The sequence below is a fragment of the Carcharodon carcharias genome, chromosome 12 (assembly GCF_017639515.1).
Source record: "Carcharodon carcharias isolate sCarCar2 chromosome 12, sCarCar2.pri, whole genome shotgun sequence".
Taxonomy (NCBI): Eukaryota; Metazoa; Chordata; class Chondrichthyes; order Lamniformes; family Lamnidae; genus Carcharodon; species Carcharodon carcharias.
Window position 1 is genome coordinate 32,515,050 of NC_054478.1, and position 14,677 is coordinate 32,529,726.

Here is a 14,677-nt window from a genome sequence, read left to right on the forward strand (position 1 = left end):
TCACATTTGAACCTGTCATTGCAATCTTAGCCTTTGTTAAAATCATAAACTGAAATTAAAATTTGGAGTTAATACCCCTTATCGCTTATCCTGTCTTATTCTTCATGAATGTCCTGAAACAAATCAGTCAAACAGACTATTTTTCATGACTTTTGCACATTAGCATAATCCAACTTTTGAACAGGAATATTCCTCTGAGACTTTGGACCAAACTTAGCTGTTAGTGTACTCTACCAGCTTGTCACCACTGTTCATGCATGTTACTCTTTCAGTGTATAGTAAACAGAAGAAAGCATGGATCTTTGTGAGGAATACAGAACAATGGGAAAAGAGGAGGGGATTGGAACTTATTGGATAGCTCTTTCAAAGAGCTGGTCTCCTTCTGTGTTGTAAGGTTCTATGGCCTGAATTTTACCCTTGGTGTGCACGAATGGTCGGCAGGCCCTGGACTGGCCAGGAATCAGGCCCCAGCCCGCAATTGGCACCCCCCGACTGTGATTTCATGTCGGTTGGCCAATTAAAGCCCGTCCAACATGAAACTCGTCTTCCCAATGGTTGCGAAGAGCCAGGTGGGGGCAAGGGCCTGTCGGGCGCAGCTTCCAATGGTGACACGGCGGGCGGTTTAAAAATGGCACAGACAGCTCCTTCAAGGTTGTCGGGGAAGAACATATCTTCTGCATGCTGAAGACCGAAGCTATCGCCTCAACTGCGGCTGGAGACGCCAGGCGGAAGGGCAAGTCTGGTGGGTACTCGGGGCCCCCCCCTCAGCTTTTTGGATCTCTGCCTTATGGTCCCCCTGGAGGAGGTGGCTGCCAGGAGGGATACCCGTATCCCCAGACATGGAAGGAAGAGGGCACCACACCTGACGAAAAAAGCTTGGGAGGAGATGGCAGCCTAGATCAGCAGCTACGATGTGCAATGGCGCAAATGGTTCAATGACCTGCTGTGCTAGGGAAGGGTGAGTACTGTGTTGGCATGAATCAATGTAGTGAAGTGTTAAGAGCTGGCTGTCTCCCTGTGGAGCTCAGGGGTGTTAGAGTCTGAATGCCAACTGCCAATGACGCCAGAGCTGGCCAAGGGGGTGCTTGGACTGAGTGCCTTGCGGCTCGAGGGCCACGATTTGGATGTGCCCTGCAAGGTGTTCCTCAGGTGGGGTAGGCCAGGCTGCAGTGGCGCTGCAGCTAGAGAGTGGACCAATCAATGCTTTTCTGTCTTTCAGGAGAAGACGAGCCATAACAATATTGAGAGGTCATGGACAGGCGGAGGTCCCAAACCTCTTAAACCTTAGGAGATTTGAGCAGGATGCCTTGGAGCTAGAGAGGCACCACGCACCTCAGTCAGCTGGTCATAGAGAGGCTGGGGTGACAGACGAAGGTAAGAATGCAGTGCACAGAGATGAGAGTTTCAGATGGTATAAACATTCTTGTGCAGTCTCATATTTGATGGGAGCCTCAAAAAGTCCCCATTGATCATTGAAAGATGATGGCATCATGATGCAGATCTCCATTGTCTCACCAGGGTGACAGTGTGATGTCTTAAACTAATGACATGTCATTGTTCTCCCTTAAATTCACCAGCACACATTCATTTGCAGAACCCCGAAGAGCCACCCCTGACGCCAGAGGACCGCTGGGCTTCAGATGCACCTGCGTCACACCCATTCTCTGAACCAGGCACCAGCGCAGATACCAGCACCTCGGGTGTTAGATGTTCAGCTAGAATGTTGGAGCACAGCGGTGAGGGCACTTCATCCTCGCATGAGGAGCAGACGGAGTGCCATGAAGCTTTTAATGTATATAATATTATTTAAAAATATTTTTCTTTTAAAATAGAGGTTTAGTCTTTGGGTGTGCCTTAATTGCATTAAAGCCAGCTAGTCTGGGTGCTTTGATGTGTACTAGTTTTGAGATGTAAGAGAGGTAGAGTGTATTTGCATTTTTTGAATAGAGCATTCAAGAAGTGGGGTGAAATCTGGCACCTAGCTAGCGGAGACCAAGCAATATGTTTATATTACCAATAAAATTGGTACAATGAAAGGGGTTTTATTGTTAGAAGAGATGGAGTTCAAAGGGACTGGTGATACAATGAGAATTCACATTCAGTGAGCTGTGCTAGATGTAACCAATAGCAGTTTTCATGTGTGCAGGGCAGAGGCAATGTAAGATCAAAGTAGCTGTAAGCCTACAACTGTCTCCACAGGAACCAAAGTGAAAGGAACCTCATTTTGATCATAAGGTGAAAATGCTTTGCCTGATATTGGATTAAGTCTATGGGTTGCTGTTGCCTTAGTGGAGATTAGTTTGGGAATTTGTTAAAAGTTATGATGGTAGTAATTTGTAGGCATGTGTATATATTTAACTTGTGCAAATTAGTAAAATGTTTCATTTAGTTTGAGAACTAGTGGTCTGATTCCTGAATTTAGAATTGTATCTCAAACATACCACTTAAAAATATAGGTTATGACAGTTGTTTAAAGTTTCCCTCTGGGATTTTTAAATAACTCAACTTTACCGAAAAACTCATAACAGGAGGCAGAGTGTATCCAGGGTGCCAGCAGCCAGAAGACTGCTGGAGACCAGGACGATGCTGAGTCAAAGGCAGATGATGAGTTTCTGGAGTTGTCCATTAGGCAGCAGACGCTGGATGTCCAGCGGGATGTATGGAAGGATCTGGCAGAGATCCATGAGGGTATGCGTGCCATGGTCTCATTAAGGAGGAGTCCATGTGGAGCATAAGCACCATGGTGACCCTCATGGCTGTGTGCACTGCCTCCTCCATTGAGAGAGTGGCAACTCTCATGGAGAGGCAGTTCCAGAGACAGAGTCAACAGTTTCTGGGGCTGTGCTTGGGCCTGTAAGCCCTTACACAGGCAATGATCTCAGGTGGTCAGTGCCAGTGTGGGAGATGGATGAGCCGCCAAGTATCCCAGCGAGTCGCTTGTCCAACAATGGTGAGCAGGGAGATCCAGAGTGAACTCACGTTGTTGCATGAGCTGCTTGTCGCCTCTGTGGGCTCCGCTCAAGGCGCTCTGAATGACGGCAGCAGCTTCTCTGCCCCTCTGCCAGTGACTGTGGCATCTGATGAGGCTGCGATGACTGGGGAGATGCCAGCTGTGGCCCTGCTGCTCTCTCCCAGGCGGGGCTCCACTGCATGGCGGATGACTACCAAGGTCATCAAGGCCAGCAAGACAGCAGAGTCAGCAGGCTGCCTCCAATGCTGCTGCCAGTGAGGGAGGGGCACCAGGATGTAGCACTCGCAAATGTAAGTTTAAGGTACCATGAGCACAAGAGGGACTGGTCACGGGTGATCTTCTGTTCTGTAATGATTTGTTTATGTTTACAGGTGTGGAATTAAACACCAGAGAAGGTTCTGTTAATTTGCTTGGATTGTGAAAATGACATAAATTTTGTTTTTGTCATAATGGCCTGAATATGCTTCACCTTTTTATTTTTTTGGTATAGGGTATGCCAATATCTAATGCTGGACGTGAGTGGCTCTAAACCTTATTACACAGGCACTGCGTGGACTTTAGTTCAAATGAATGGGTCATTTCAGACATCTGGGATGGAGGTGGCAGCCTCGGCATGAGGTGGAAGCAGATCTTTGGTAGCCTGACTGAAGGAGCATTGGATCAAGGTGTCCCTGGTTTCCTTGCCTCCCTGGAGGTTACCGAGGTCTGCCTCCACACCCTCAGTGTTCTCCTCACCGTGCTCCTCTTCTGACTCTCTCCTGGATTCATCATCTGTGGGCTGTGGAGCTGCATCAAGATCCTCTTCCTCCAGTGGGTGCCCCCTTGCCAGTGCCAGATTGCAGAGAGAGCAGATTGCAACCACTATCAGTGACACCTGCTCTGAGGCATATTGTGGTGCTCCATCAGAATGGTCCAAGTGTCGGAAACGCATCTTGAGAAGACCTATGGTCCTTTCTATCACCGCCTTTGTGGAGGAATGACTTCTATTATAACGCTGCTCTGCCTCTGTTCTTGGGTGGTGGAGAGGCGTCATAAACCACCTTTTCAATGGATAGCCCTTGTCACCCAGCAGCCATCCATCCAGTCGGGCTGGAGCACCGATTAGCCTCAGCACCTCGGAGTGTCTCAGGGTATAAGCATCATGGGGGCTGACAGGGTACCTTGCACAGACTTTCAGAATCTCTGTCCTGTGTTCACACACTGCCTGGATGTTCATTGAGCGGAATCCCTTCCTGTTGAAAAAGGCTGGCCCGCTGGTCTTGGTGGCCACATGTGTGCAGTCGATTGCACCCTGGATGTGGGAGAACCCAGCAATGGTTGAAAACCCTCTGGCTAGCTCAGCCTGGCAGGCCTCGTCTGTGCAGAAGGGAATAAATGTCATTATCCGCCTGAACAGAACGTCGGTCATCAGCTTGACACAACTGTGGACAGTTGATTGGGACACTCCACAAAGATCCCGCCTGGAAGTAGCCGGAGGCACAAAAATTGAGGGCCACTGTGACCTTCAGAGCCACTGGCATGGGGTTTCCAACCACACAGTTGGAGATCATCTCAGGCCCAATCATATGACAAATGGAAACCACAGTCTCCTTGGAGAGGTGGAGCCTTCTTCGGCATTGCACCTCAGACATATTGAGGTAGCTGCATCCCGGCCTGTAAACCCTGGTAGCAGGATAGTGGAGTCTTCTGCTGCTCCTTCTGCCTTGGACTACCTACTGGCCCTGCACCCCATGTGCCTGCCCCTCTCTTCCTACAGGTCACTCCCCTGGAAGCTGCATTGGGATGCCTGACCTCCTCTCCCTTCTGCCCCTCTCTTCCTCTTCAGAGGAAGTGCCGCCAGTGGAGACCATAATCCCCATTACTGGGGTAAGGGAAGGCTATCTGACACCTAGAAGGGTCCAAACAGTCAACATCCTCCAGGGGCCTTGGAGACACCAATGAGTCCTGAAATGAAGCCTAAAAATGCTAAGAATGAAGCTCAGAACAGAGATGAAGTTGTCAAGTTCAGATGAGCAAAACCAGCAGCAAACTATCTTCACTACTCACAATGGCAATGCTGCTGACCCTTTTTATTTCGCTCTTTATGAGGTTTTGCAAAATGTGGGCTGCCTATTTTGCCCGTGCGACGAACGCAAAATCGCACGGGCAACGTAAAATTGGGATCAATTGTGCTTTTAACGGCCTTAAGCGGCTTTTTAATAGATGGCGGGTGTGGCTCTGACAGCCGTGCGTGTCCGCCAACCTGAAGGTTGTGTGCGTGTGGGATGACGTTGGGACGCTTGCCTGATGTCTTCACGCGCTATTTTACGCCTCATCGGGTCGGGTGTGCACCCGCCCACGAGGCCTAAAATTCTGCTCTATGTTTTAAATGGATGGGGAAAAATTTATAAAATTGGTGGAAAACATATTTTTGTACTTATGCCTATTAAAGACCATGGTGATGCCTAATTAATTTCTACCGAGAATTCAAATGCACAAATCAGCTAGGTTGGCTGTTTATTCTCATGGCTTTGTTTAATATTTATCTATAATACGGTTAATTATGCCTGTTTTTTTAAAGTCATCAAATTGGATGAAAGCAGTTATGTCTTATTATCATTCATATGACTGCTCCCAAGCAATGGCCGCAATTAACATGTATTCTGAAAAGAAAATAAATTCTAGGTAGCACCAGCTTTCAGCAGTGAACTATTACAATTGCAAAGTGATCAAAGACTCATGTGAAAGTCCTTTTCTTCATATTTATTAGGCCTGCACACAGGGAGCATAGGAAATCAGATGAAGCTGGGAGCAACTCTATTTGGAGAGCTCTCAGCCAGCAGTGGCCTATTTGAAGTGTATAACAATAAAAGCTCGAGGTCGCAATAATGTCAGACAATGCCAATAATTGCTAATAAATTTTCAAAGTGAATCCTAATGTTGAAGTGCATTCGGGGATTTTGTTTCAAGCTTTGTTCAGTTTTGCTTACCTCACCCCTTCCATTGTGCTCCATGCAAACCAATGAATTTCATTTTTCTCCTGCAGATTGAGGGCAGAGAAGTGGGCAGTGATATTATTGGCAGTACAGCAATACCTGTCACTACATTGTGATCTAAAGACAAATTTTAATAAGGAGCTTGAATGAAATGTGTTCCTCCCCTTATCATTCACTTCCAAGCTCTCAGTTCCCATCACAATCTTTCTTGTGTTCCTTCACTAAATATCAAGGAATCGCTGCTTCTTTGAGGTTCGATGGATCCTTTGGGCACTTCTTAATCCACAGAGCATCAATTTAAATGTTTAGAGAGGAGAGAAGAGAGGAGAGCTTCTCCCTTTCCCATTTTCTAAACATTTACATTTTTCGTTGTTGGCAGAGAACTCTGCCCACATGTGGGTGCCTCCAGACCTGTGAACTGCCTCCTCCTGGGTCTGGCTGTTACAGTTCTAGCCAGGCAATATAAATCTGGTTCCGGCAGGCTGGAGCCTGACCTTGAGCTCTCCAAGTTTCAGACTGGTAGCAGAGTGCATATGCACCCTAAGTGTTTCTTTTTATTGGTACTGGTGATGATTGGCTGATAACTTCATTACTCCTTTTATACCAGGCAATGGGAGGATGCAGAAATCATGGTGCTTCTTCAACTGATGTACATAGACCTGAATTTTATGAGCAAATTCAACATTGAAATGGAGGTCCTGCAACAGTTCCTCTTTGAGGTGTATCGCCATTATAACAACATTCCCTTCCATAACTTCAAGCATTGCTTCTGTGTCACTCAGATGGTAAGATAATGAATGACAGGCGCAAAGGGCACAAAGTTAACCAAGCTTGCTGGTGCGAAAATGACAAGATTGAGTGTAATATTGGTTTTATATCCACTCCCTATTGAAGTCAATGAACAATATTTGATGGGTTGTAAAATCTGTGTCCTATTGATCTCATGGGTTTCCCACCAGGCTAGTCAAGTTAAAATTGCCTCCCAAGTCTCAAGGATAAGTTGAGATTGTTTGACAAGAAGAGATGGCCTTTTATCCCCCTATTCATTTTTATTACATTCCTGTTTTTCTTCTAGAATATAATTGTAATTTCTTTCCTTCCTCCCCAACCCTGGCATCCCATGGAATTGTCTTCTCATCTCCTGAAGATGCTGACTCATAATAAGGGTATAGTTCAACAGGCAGCAGTAGGCCTTTGACATCTTGCCCAAGAATCCATTTAGCATCAGTGAGTCTAAAGAATCAGTACCAGAAAGCTATCCAAATATGGAGGCATTCACAACCAAGCCTGATCCAGATCTAATCTTATGTTCAGACCCTTTAGGCTGTTTGGCAGGGTTCACCCAAGCAGATTTATGGTCCCTCTAGTCCAGGAGTAGTAAAGCTAATTGTAAGCTGTTGACCTTGGTTCAGATGAGATAGCACACTAAAGTTTGGAGATCAAGCCTTTCAGCTCTATATTGCTCAATTCCACAACACCGAATGTCCTTGAGTTTCTGCATGATTTTCAATCAATCTCTGTAAACAGAGCAGAATTGAATGAAATAGCACAAAATATTGTGGAATTTTAAACATGTGTTGTTGCCATAACTACTTTAAGCTTAAGCATCCATGGCCTTTAATACTATTTAGCAGTCTGTTCACCCAAAGCTGACCCACCCACAAAACTGGCCGTGTGCCTCCCAGGTCAGAAGCTGAGATGACACCAGTTTAGATGTGGCCGTCATATTGCTTCTTGAAGCTTGGGCTAACAGTCATTTGTGGTCACATGAATCTAGCATTGACAACCTGTACCTGCAGTGACTAGCAGTTAATTACAGAGTGACCCGGTTGTGTTTCCCCTGCTACTTCTGCAAATAGAGGGATGGTAGCATAGTGGTAATGTAACTGGACTCTTACTTGCTAATTTTCAGGTGCCATCAGTTTAAACCTCACCATGGCAATTTTGGGCAATTTAAATTCAATTAATAAACAATAATATTCTAGTAAACGGTGATCATGAAACTACCGGATTTTTTTGTAAAAAACCATTTCGTTCAGTAATGCCTTTCAGGGGAAAAAAATTGCCACTCTTACCTGGTCTGGTCTGCATGTGACTCCAGATCCACAGCAGCTTGGTTGACTCTTAATTATCCTCTGAAATGGTGTAGTAGCTACTTATCTGTACGAAACTGCTACAGAAAAAATAAACATGGTGGATGTGCATGCACCATATGGACTGCAGGGGTTCAAGAAGGCAGCTCACCACCACCTTCTCAAGGGCAACTAGGAATGGACAATAAACACTGGCCTTGCCAGTGATACTCACACCCCATGAAGGAATTGAAAATTATTCTAAATGAATCTGAATTCAGTTTAAATCAGTCAGTTCCAGCAGAGTAGGACATACTTGTGTGGCTTCAATTAACTGTTGGTCACAGATCTTGTATACCAAGGGCAGATCAAAGAAGTCAGTTAAGCCATTTAAAAAATATGACCAAGAGCATTGAATCAGTCAGGTAATGATGACTTATTGCCGAATAATTCTAATCCTCTTTGTGATGCTGGACAATGCCTTGTTCTTGTCACAGATCAAGTATGGTCAATTATACAACTCAATTGCGCTGACTTATGGAAGGCTTTATGCTTGGGCTAATGCAAGTGAGATTGTATGAAAACTGGAGCGTAACTTCAACCTGGCAAGAACAACGCAGTGTCCTGTGCATTTTTGACACATTTTGCCGACTGCACCCCTATCAGAAGCTCCATGCCAATGTGTTCACACACTGAGCCATCAGGAGATGCCCCAACAACTATAATTCTTTTAAAAATCTCCAGTCTGACTTAACTGTGACATAAAATATATCCTGACTGCACCAGCTCCCATTGGTCAACTGTGGATTATCGCCTGATAAATACACTGAGATCCCAATAACCGATCCTGTCTTGGAGGCTGTCTTCAGATAAATATCAAGGCCAATGACTCCACTAAATTTAAACTGAGCAATTAGATTGGGTTAAAAGCAAATGCCGCGTTAATTAAGAGCATCATTAAAAGATATGAGATAAAACTTGCCACTGAATGATGAACTTGGTAGGAAATTACATTTTAAAGATTAATAATACATGAGGCTATCAATCATTTTCTAATTAACAACACTGACTAATTTCAAGAGCATTAAGAAAAAAGACCAGTGCAGATCAGATTCAACAGTTTATTTTTTAAGTATAAGCTTTTTGTACGAAATGCATTAATTTGTATTTAAGAGTGTATTAATCCTTATTAATAAATAATAGTCCAAGAACTTCCTGTAAGCAACTCCATATTATTTCTCAAGAATCTCCTGCAGCCTTGCTGATAGATGTACCAGTAAAGCCATGAAGACCATGGAAGTCTCAGCTTTTGCCTTCATTCTGCACTGGATAACTCATCTGGAGTGTTGTTCAGGGTGCTACAGTTGTATGCCGCTGTGTTAGGTAGGCAAAATCAGCTAGGATTCTGTCTTCTGGTTGCTATGCAATTAACATTGCTGGAGCTCTGTGTGTGTGTGTGTGTGTGTGTGTGTGTGTGTGTGTGTGTGTGTGTGTGTGTGTGTGTATGTTGCATTAGAACAGGATCAGCTCATTCTTTAATGCCACCAGTTGAGTTGTAGAATCAGAGAATAGTAGAATACCACAGCACAGAAGGAGGACATTTGGTCCATTGAGTCTGTGCTTTACCTTTCGAAGAATTTTGAAGATTTAGTCCCATTCCTCGCTCTTTCCCCATAAACCTGCACCTTTATCTTTCAAGTATTTATCCAATTGCATTTTGAAGGCTACTCTTGAATCTGTATGTGCCACCCTTTCAGACAATTATTTCAAATCCTAATCACTCATTGCCTGGCGAAGTTTTTCTTTATCTCGCATTCATAATTCTTATGCCAGTCCCTCAGCATGCTGATTATGGGGGATTCAGAGATGGTAATGCCATTGAATGTCAAGTGGAGATGGATAGATTGCGGATGGTTGCAGATGGTCATTGTGTGCCATTTGCGTATTGCAAATATTACTTGCCACTTATGTTGTTCAGGTCTAGCTGCATATTGGCATGGACAGCTTCAGTATCTGAGGAGTTGCGAATGGTGCTGAACATTGTGCAATCTTCCAAGAACATTCTTACTTCTGACATTATAGAAGGAAGGTCATTGGTGAAGCAGGTGAAGATGGTTGAATGTAAGACACTATCCTGAGGAACTCCTGCACAATGTCCTGGGACTGAGGTGACTGAGCTCCAACAACCACAATCATCTTCCTTTGTGCTAGGTATGGCTCCAACCAGTGGAGAAGTTCCCCCAATTCCCATTGACTTCAGTTTTGCCAAGGCTCCTCCATGACTCGCTCTGTCAAATGCTGCCTTGATGTTAATAGCAGTCACTCTCATCTCCCCTCATGAGTTCAGCTCTTTTGTCCATGTGTGGACCAAGGCTGTAATGAGTTTAGTGGCCCTGGTGGAATCTAATTAAACATAAATGAGCAGGTTATTGCTGTGTGAGTGCTACTTGATAGCACTGTTGATGACAAATTCCATCACTTTACTGATGATCAAGAGGAGGCTGATGGGGCAGTAATTGACTGGATTGGATTTGTCCTGCTTTTTTTGGGTAGGACACACCTGGGCAATTTCCCACATTGTTGTAGATGCCAGTGTTGTAACTGTTTTGAGTTAAAACCAATAAAACCAAATTAACAAAATTGGGATAAATCAGGCACAGCCCCTAATTCAGGTCAGCTGTAAAACCAAGAACAAAGTTTAAATCAACATGTGATTAAAGGGGTCAACAAAACACCCCAGTCCCCGCGGTGCCCACCGGGCACGGAAGGCCTCGAGAGTGCCAGCAGACACCGCGTGCTCCCTCTCCAGGGGTATCCGGCCGCGAACGTAGCCGCGGAAGAGGGATAAACAATTGGGCGGGACTCCCCTGTCGATCGCCCGCTGCCTGGACCTGTTAATGGCCAACTTGGCCAGGCCCAATAGCAGGTTCACGAGGAGGTCCTCCTCCTTCCCGACCCCCTTCCGCACCGGGTGCCCATAGATCAGGAGCGTGGGGTTGAAGTGCAAACAAAACATCAATAAAAGGTTTTTCAAATAACTAAAAAGGGAGTGCAGCCTACCACACCCTATAAATGCATGGTCCACGGTCTCCACAAGACCACAAAAAAGGCATGTGTCCTGAGAGGCCGTGAACCTATGCATTCTCCTATTATAGGGAACTGCTGCATGCAACACCCTCCAACCCAGGTCCCTGATAGAAAGGGGGAGGACACCTCCGTAGAGGGCCTCCCATCGGGGGCCTCCACCGCCGGACGGCAACAAGGCACGCCAGGGCGTGTCCGGGCGGCGGACAAGGGCGAGAAAATGGAAGGTGTGCAGCAGCAGTCCGTACAAAAAGCTCCTCTTTGCCATGCCAAAAGGCACAGAGGGCATGTCCCCGAGGCGGCTCATATTGCAGGGCACCAGCGCCCGAGGGAGGGTTCGGGGCTTGGGGCCAATATGGAATTCTGTCCGAACAGGGGAACGCTCAGACGGAAGACCACTACGCACCTGGGCCACCTCAAGACCTAAAATTACATCGGGTCCGAGCACGACCGTTCTCAGGTCTTGGATGGCATCGGCTGTGACCTGGACACTATGCCAGTGTTGTAGCTGTACTGGAACAGCTTGGCTCGGGATATGGCTAGTTCTGGAGCACCAAATGCTTCATGATCTTAAACACCTCTATCAAATCTCCTAAGCTTTCCTCCTCTAAGGAAAGCTGCTCCAGTCTATTCACATAACATGATTGCACTAGAGAGGATTCAAAGGAGATTCACTAGGATGTTGCCTGGGCTGGAGCTATTAAGGGAGATTGGATAGGCTAGGATTGTTTTCCTTAGAGCAGAGAAGGCTGAGGTGGGGGGGACCTGATTGAGGTGTACAAAATTATGAGAGGCATAGATAGGAAGAAACTTTTCCCCTTAGCGGAGGGATCAATAACCAGTGGGCATAGATTTAAGGGAAGGGGCAGGAGGTTTAAAGGGGATTTGAGGAAAGATTTTTTCACCCAGAGAGTGGTTGGAATCTGGAACACACTGCCTGAGGGGGTGCTAGAGGCAGGAACACTCACAACATTTAAGTAGTATTGAGATGAGCACTTGAAATGCCATAGCATACAGGGCTACGGGCCAAGTGCTGGAAAATGGGATTAGAATAGACAGGTGCTTGATGGCTGGCACAGACACGATCATATAACTTCCAATCTCTGCGGTATCGTACCTGGGTACCCGGGGCCTTCCCCAAAGATGTGCCAGGTCTCCCACCCACCCCCAACTCCGTGAAGGTACCAACGGAAAGGTTGCATGGTGGTTGCCCAGGAATTTCAAACTTCCGTTGGGCAATTGTTCTGCACTGGGAATCATCCAAAACTCCAACTTAAATCGCAAATTTCAGATAGTTCTGACCGTCTTACAGCAACAGTTACCCAGAAAAAGTTAGCAGAATTAAAACCACTTCTAGCTCCAGGGTAAGAATTGCACTGACAACCACCCTGACCCCCCCCCACTGGACACTCCTTACCCTCTGACCTACCACAGGACCACGTTGACTAACCTCCAGCCTCTAGATTACCCACACCTAGGCCAAAATTTTCCATTTGGCAGGCGGGCAGAGCAGGTGTTGACCGGGCCGCGTAGTCATTTTGCGCAGGTGAGCCAATTAAGGCCCGCCCAGCACATTTTCAACTCCTGTGGAGAGTGGGAGCCTGAAGTTTGCGGCGGGTGTGTACAGACCCCTGGGTCCATTGGCGACCCGGCAGTCTGTTTAAAAAGAGGCCTGGCAGCCTCCTTTAGGCTGTTCGCCATGGCCATCTACAGGTGGCACAGCAGAGGGTCTGCACAGCAGGCCCTGTAGAGGGAAGGCCAGAGGAGGAGGGCAGGCTGCAGGGTGTGGGCCAGGAGCAGGGCAGGCTGCCCTGTTCTGATGACTGCCTTGCTGCCCTTGTCGAGGAGGAGGTGGTGAGCTCCCGCGACGTGGTGCGGTGCACCTGGATCCAGTGCCGTAAGCGCTTTGATGATTTGTTGCGCTCTGGAAGGGTGAGTACCATGTTGATGTTGAGCATTTAACCCAGCAGGAAGCCTTAGCCTTTGAGGGTCCACCAACACCACCCCCCCCACCAAGTATTCCTGTCATGACGGCATTGACTCATGTTGGGCATTTGTCGCACGCTGGGCGGTCAAGCAGATAGTGACCATGCTTACATCAGTCTTGGTGGTTCATGAGAAGATGAGTTCTCCCCCGCACCATGTGTTGGTCTTAGTCACACATGACTAGTCTGGGGGCAACCTGCAGGAGATGCAGCTCGGCGCATACTCAGAACTCCAACACATGCCCTATTCATGGTGATGAGATTGTTGAAAGGGAGCCTCAAGGTCTCGTGGCCAAGAGCCATCTGGTGGCCTTGGTGCTGCACCTAGTTGCGCCTCCTTTCCATGGATGCTAAAACCCCTGTATTTTTGAAAGTGATGGACGCCGAATGTGTCCAAGGTGGCCATTGGTGGTGGGGTTGGGGGGGGGGGTGGGGGGTGGGGGGGTGGGGGTGGGGGGGGGGGGGGGGTGTTTGGGAGCAGCCATATTATATCTTTGTGACCGATCAGCAGTAGTGTGGAGAGGAGGCACTGGAGGCCTTAGATGGGCCACTGTGGTTGGGGTGTGGCGTGCACATGCAGAGTACATGTGCAATTAGCCCCAATGGATGATCTTGCAGGAGAAAAATGCGCACAATGCTTATGAGCATTTGCAGACTGGAGCACAGCCAGGCCCAGTTGATGATATTGAGCCGTTTTGAGCAGGAGGCCCTGGAGCTTGAGAGATGCCATGCACCCAGGTCCACAGGTGTCAGTGAAGCTGGGGTGCAGTGGCCAGGTATTTGTGGTCCACAGTGACATCCGCTCTGTCTTCTCACCATCCAAAGCACTGATGGTTGTTGGAATCGTTAATGTAGCAACATTGCTCATTCACAGACTGATAGAGTCAGACGTGTAGGTCGTGGACAAAGTTCCCTCATTCCTTCGAAGATGCGCGTGTCAAGCACCTTCCAAAGTCACCTTATCCCATTTCTGATCACTATCCCCATGGTCTTGTATGTCATGGCATCGCAACTACACATCCAAATACTTATTACATGTTAGGAGGGTTTCCTCCAGGAGAACAAGCAGCTTCTCCTGGTGTTATGCTCTGACCTGCAAGCCCTCAGTGCCAGTGGCTGTAGCTGGTCATTGGCAATGTGGGAGATGGTCTGGGCACCAAGTTTCCCAGCTCAGTGCCCACCCATCTATGATGAGCAGGGAGGTCCGAAGCAACCTCATGTCGGCGCAGCAGCTGCCTGTCGTCGCTGCGGGCTCCTTTCAGGGCAGCAGCTCCTCCACCCCTCTGCCAGTGACTGTTGCATCAGTTGAGGCTGCGATGACTGGGAAGATGCCTTCTGTGGAACTGGCCACTCCCTCCCCAGGCAGGGCCAGCACAGGCTCCATGAGCCAGAGGACATCTGCCAAGGTCATCGAGGCCACCAGGACAGCAGAGTCAGCAGGCTGTCTCACAAGCCATTCCGAGCGATGGGGTGGCACCAAGATGTAGCCCCCGTAAACTTAAGCATAAGGCATGTTAGGCACTCCACGGGTTTCTCACTGGCGCTTTTGTGTTGGACCGAGATTAGGGAATTATTATTTATTGCTGTTGT

General features: G+C 47.3%; 1 protein-coding gene across 1 annotated transcript in view; it reads left to right on the forward strand.

Annotated features, from left to right (window-relative positions):
- Positions 1-14,677, forward strand: part of LOC121284663 (high affinity cGMP-specific 3',5'-cyclic phosphodiesterase 9A) — a 112,047-nt gene that overhangs the window by 70,772 nt on the left and 26,598 nt on the right. Inside the window, exon 7 of the mRNA XM_041200222.1 lies at positions 6,554-6,731. Within this exon, the coding sequence (XP_041056156.1) occupies positions 6,554-6,731 (178 nt within the window). The remainder of the gene's footprint in view (positions 1-6,553; positions 6,732-14,677) is intronic.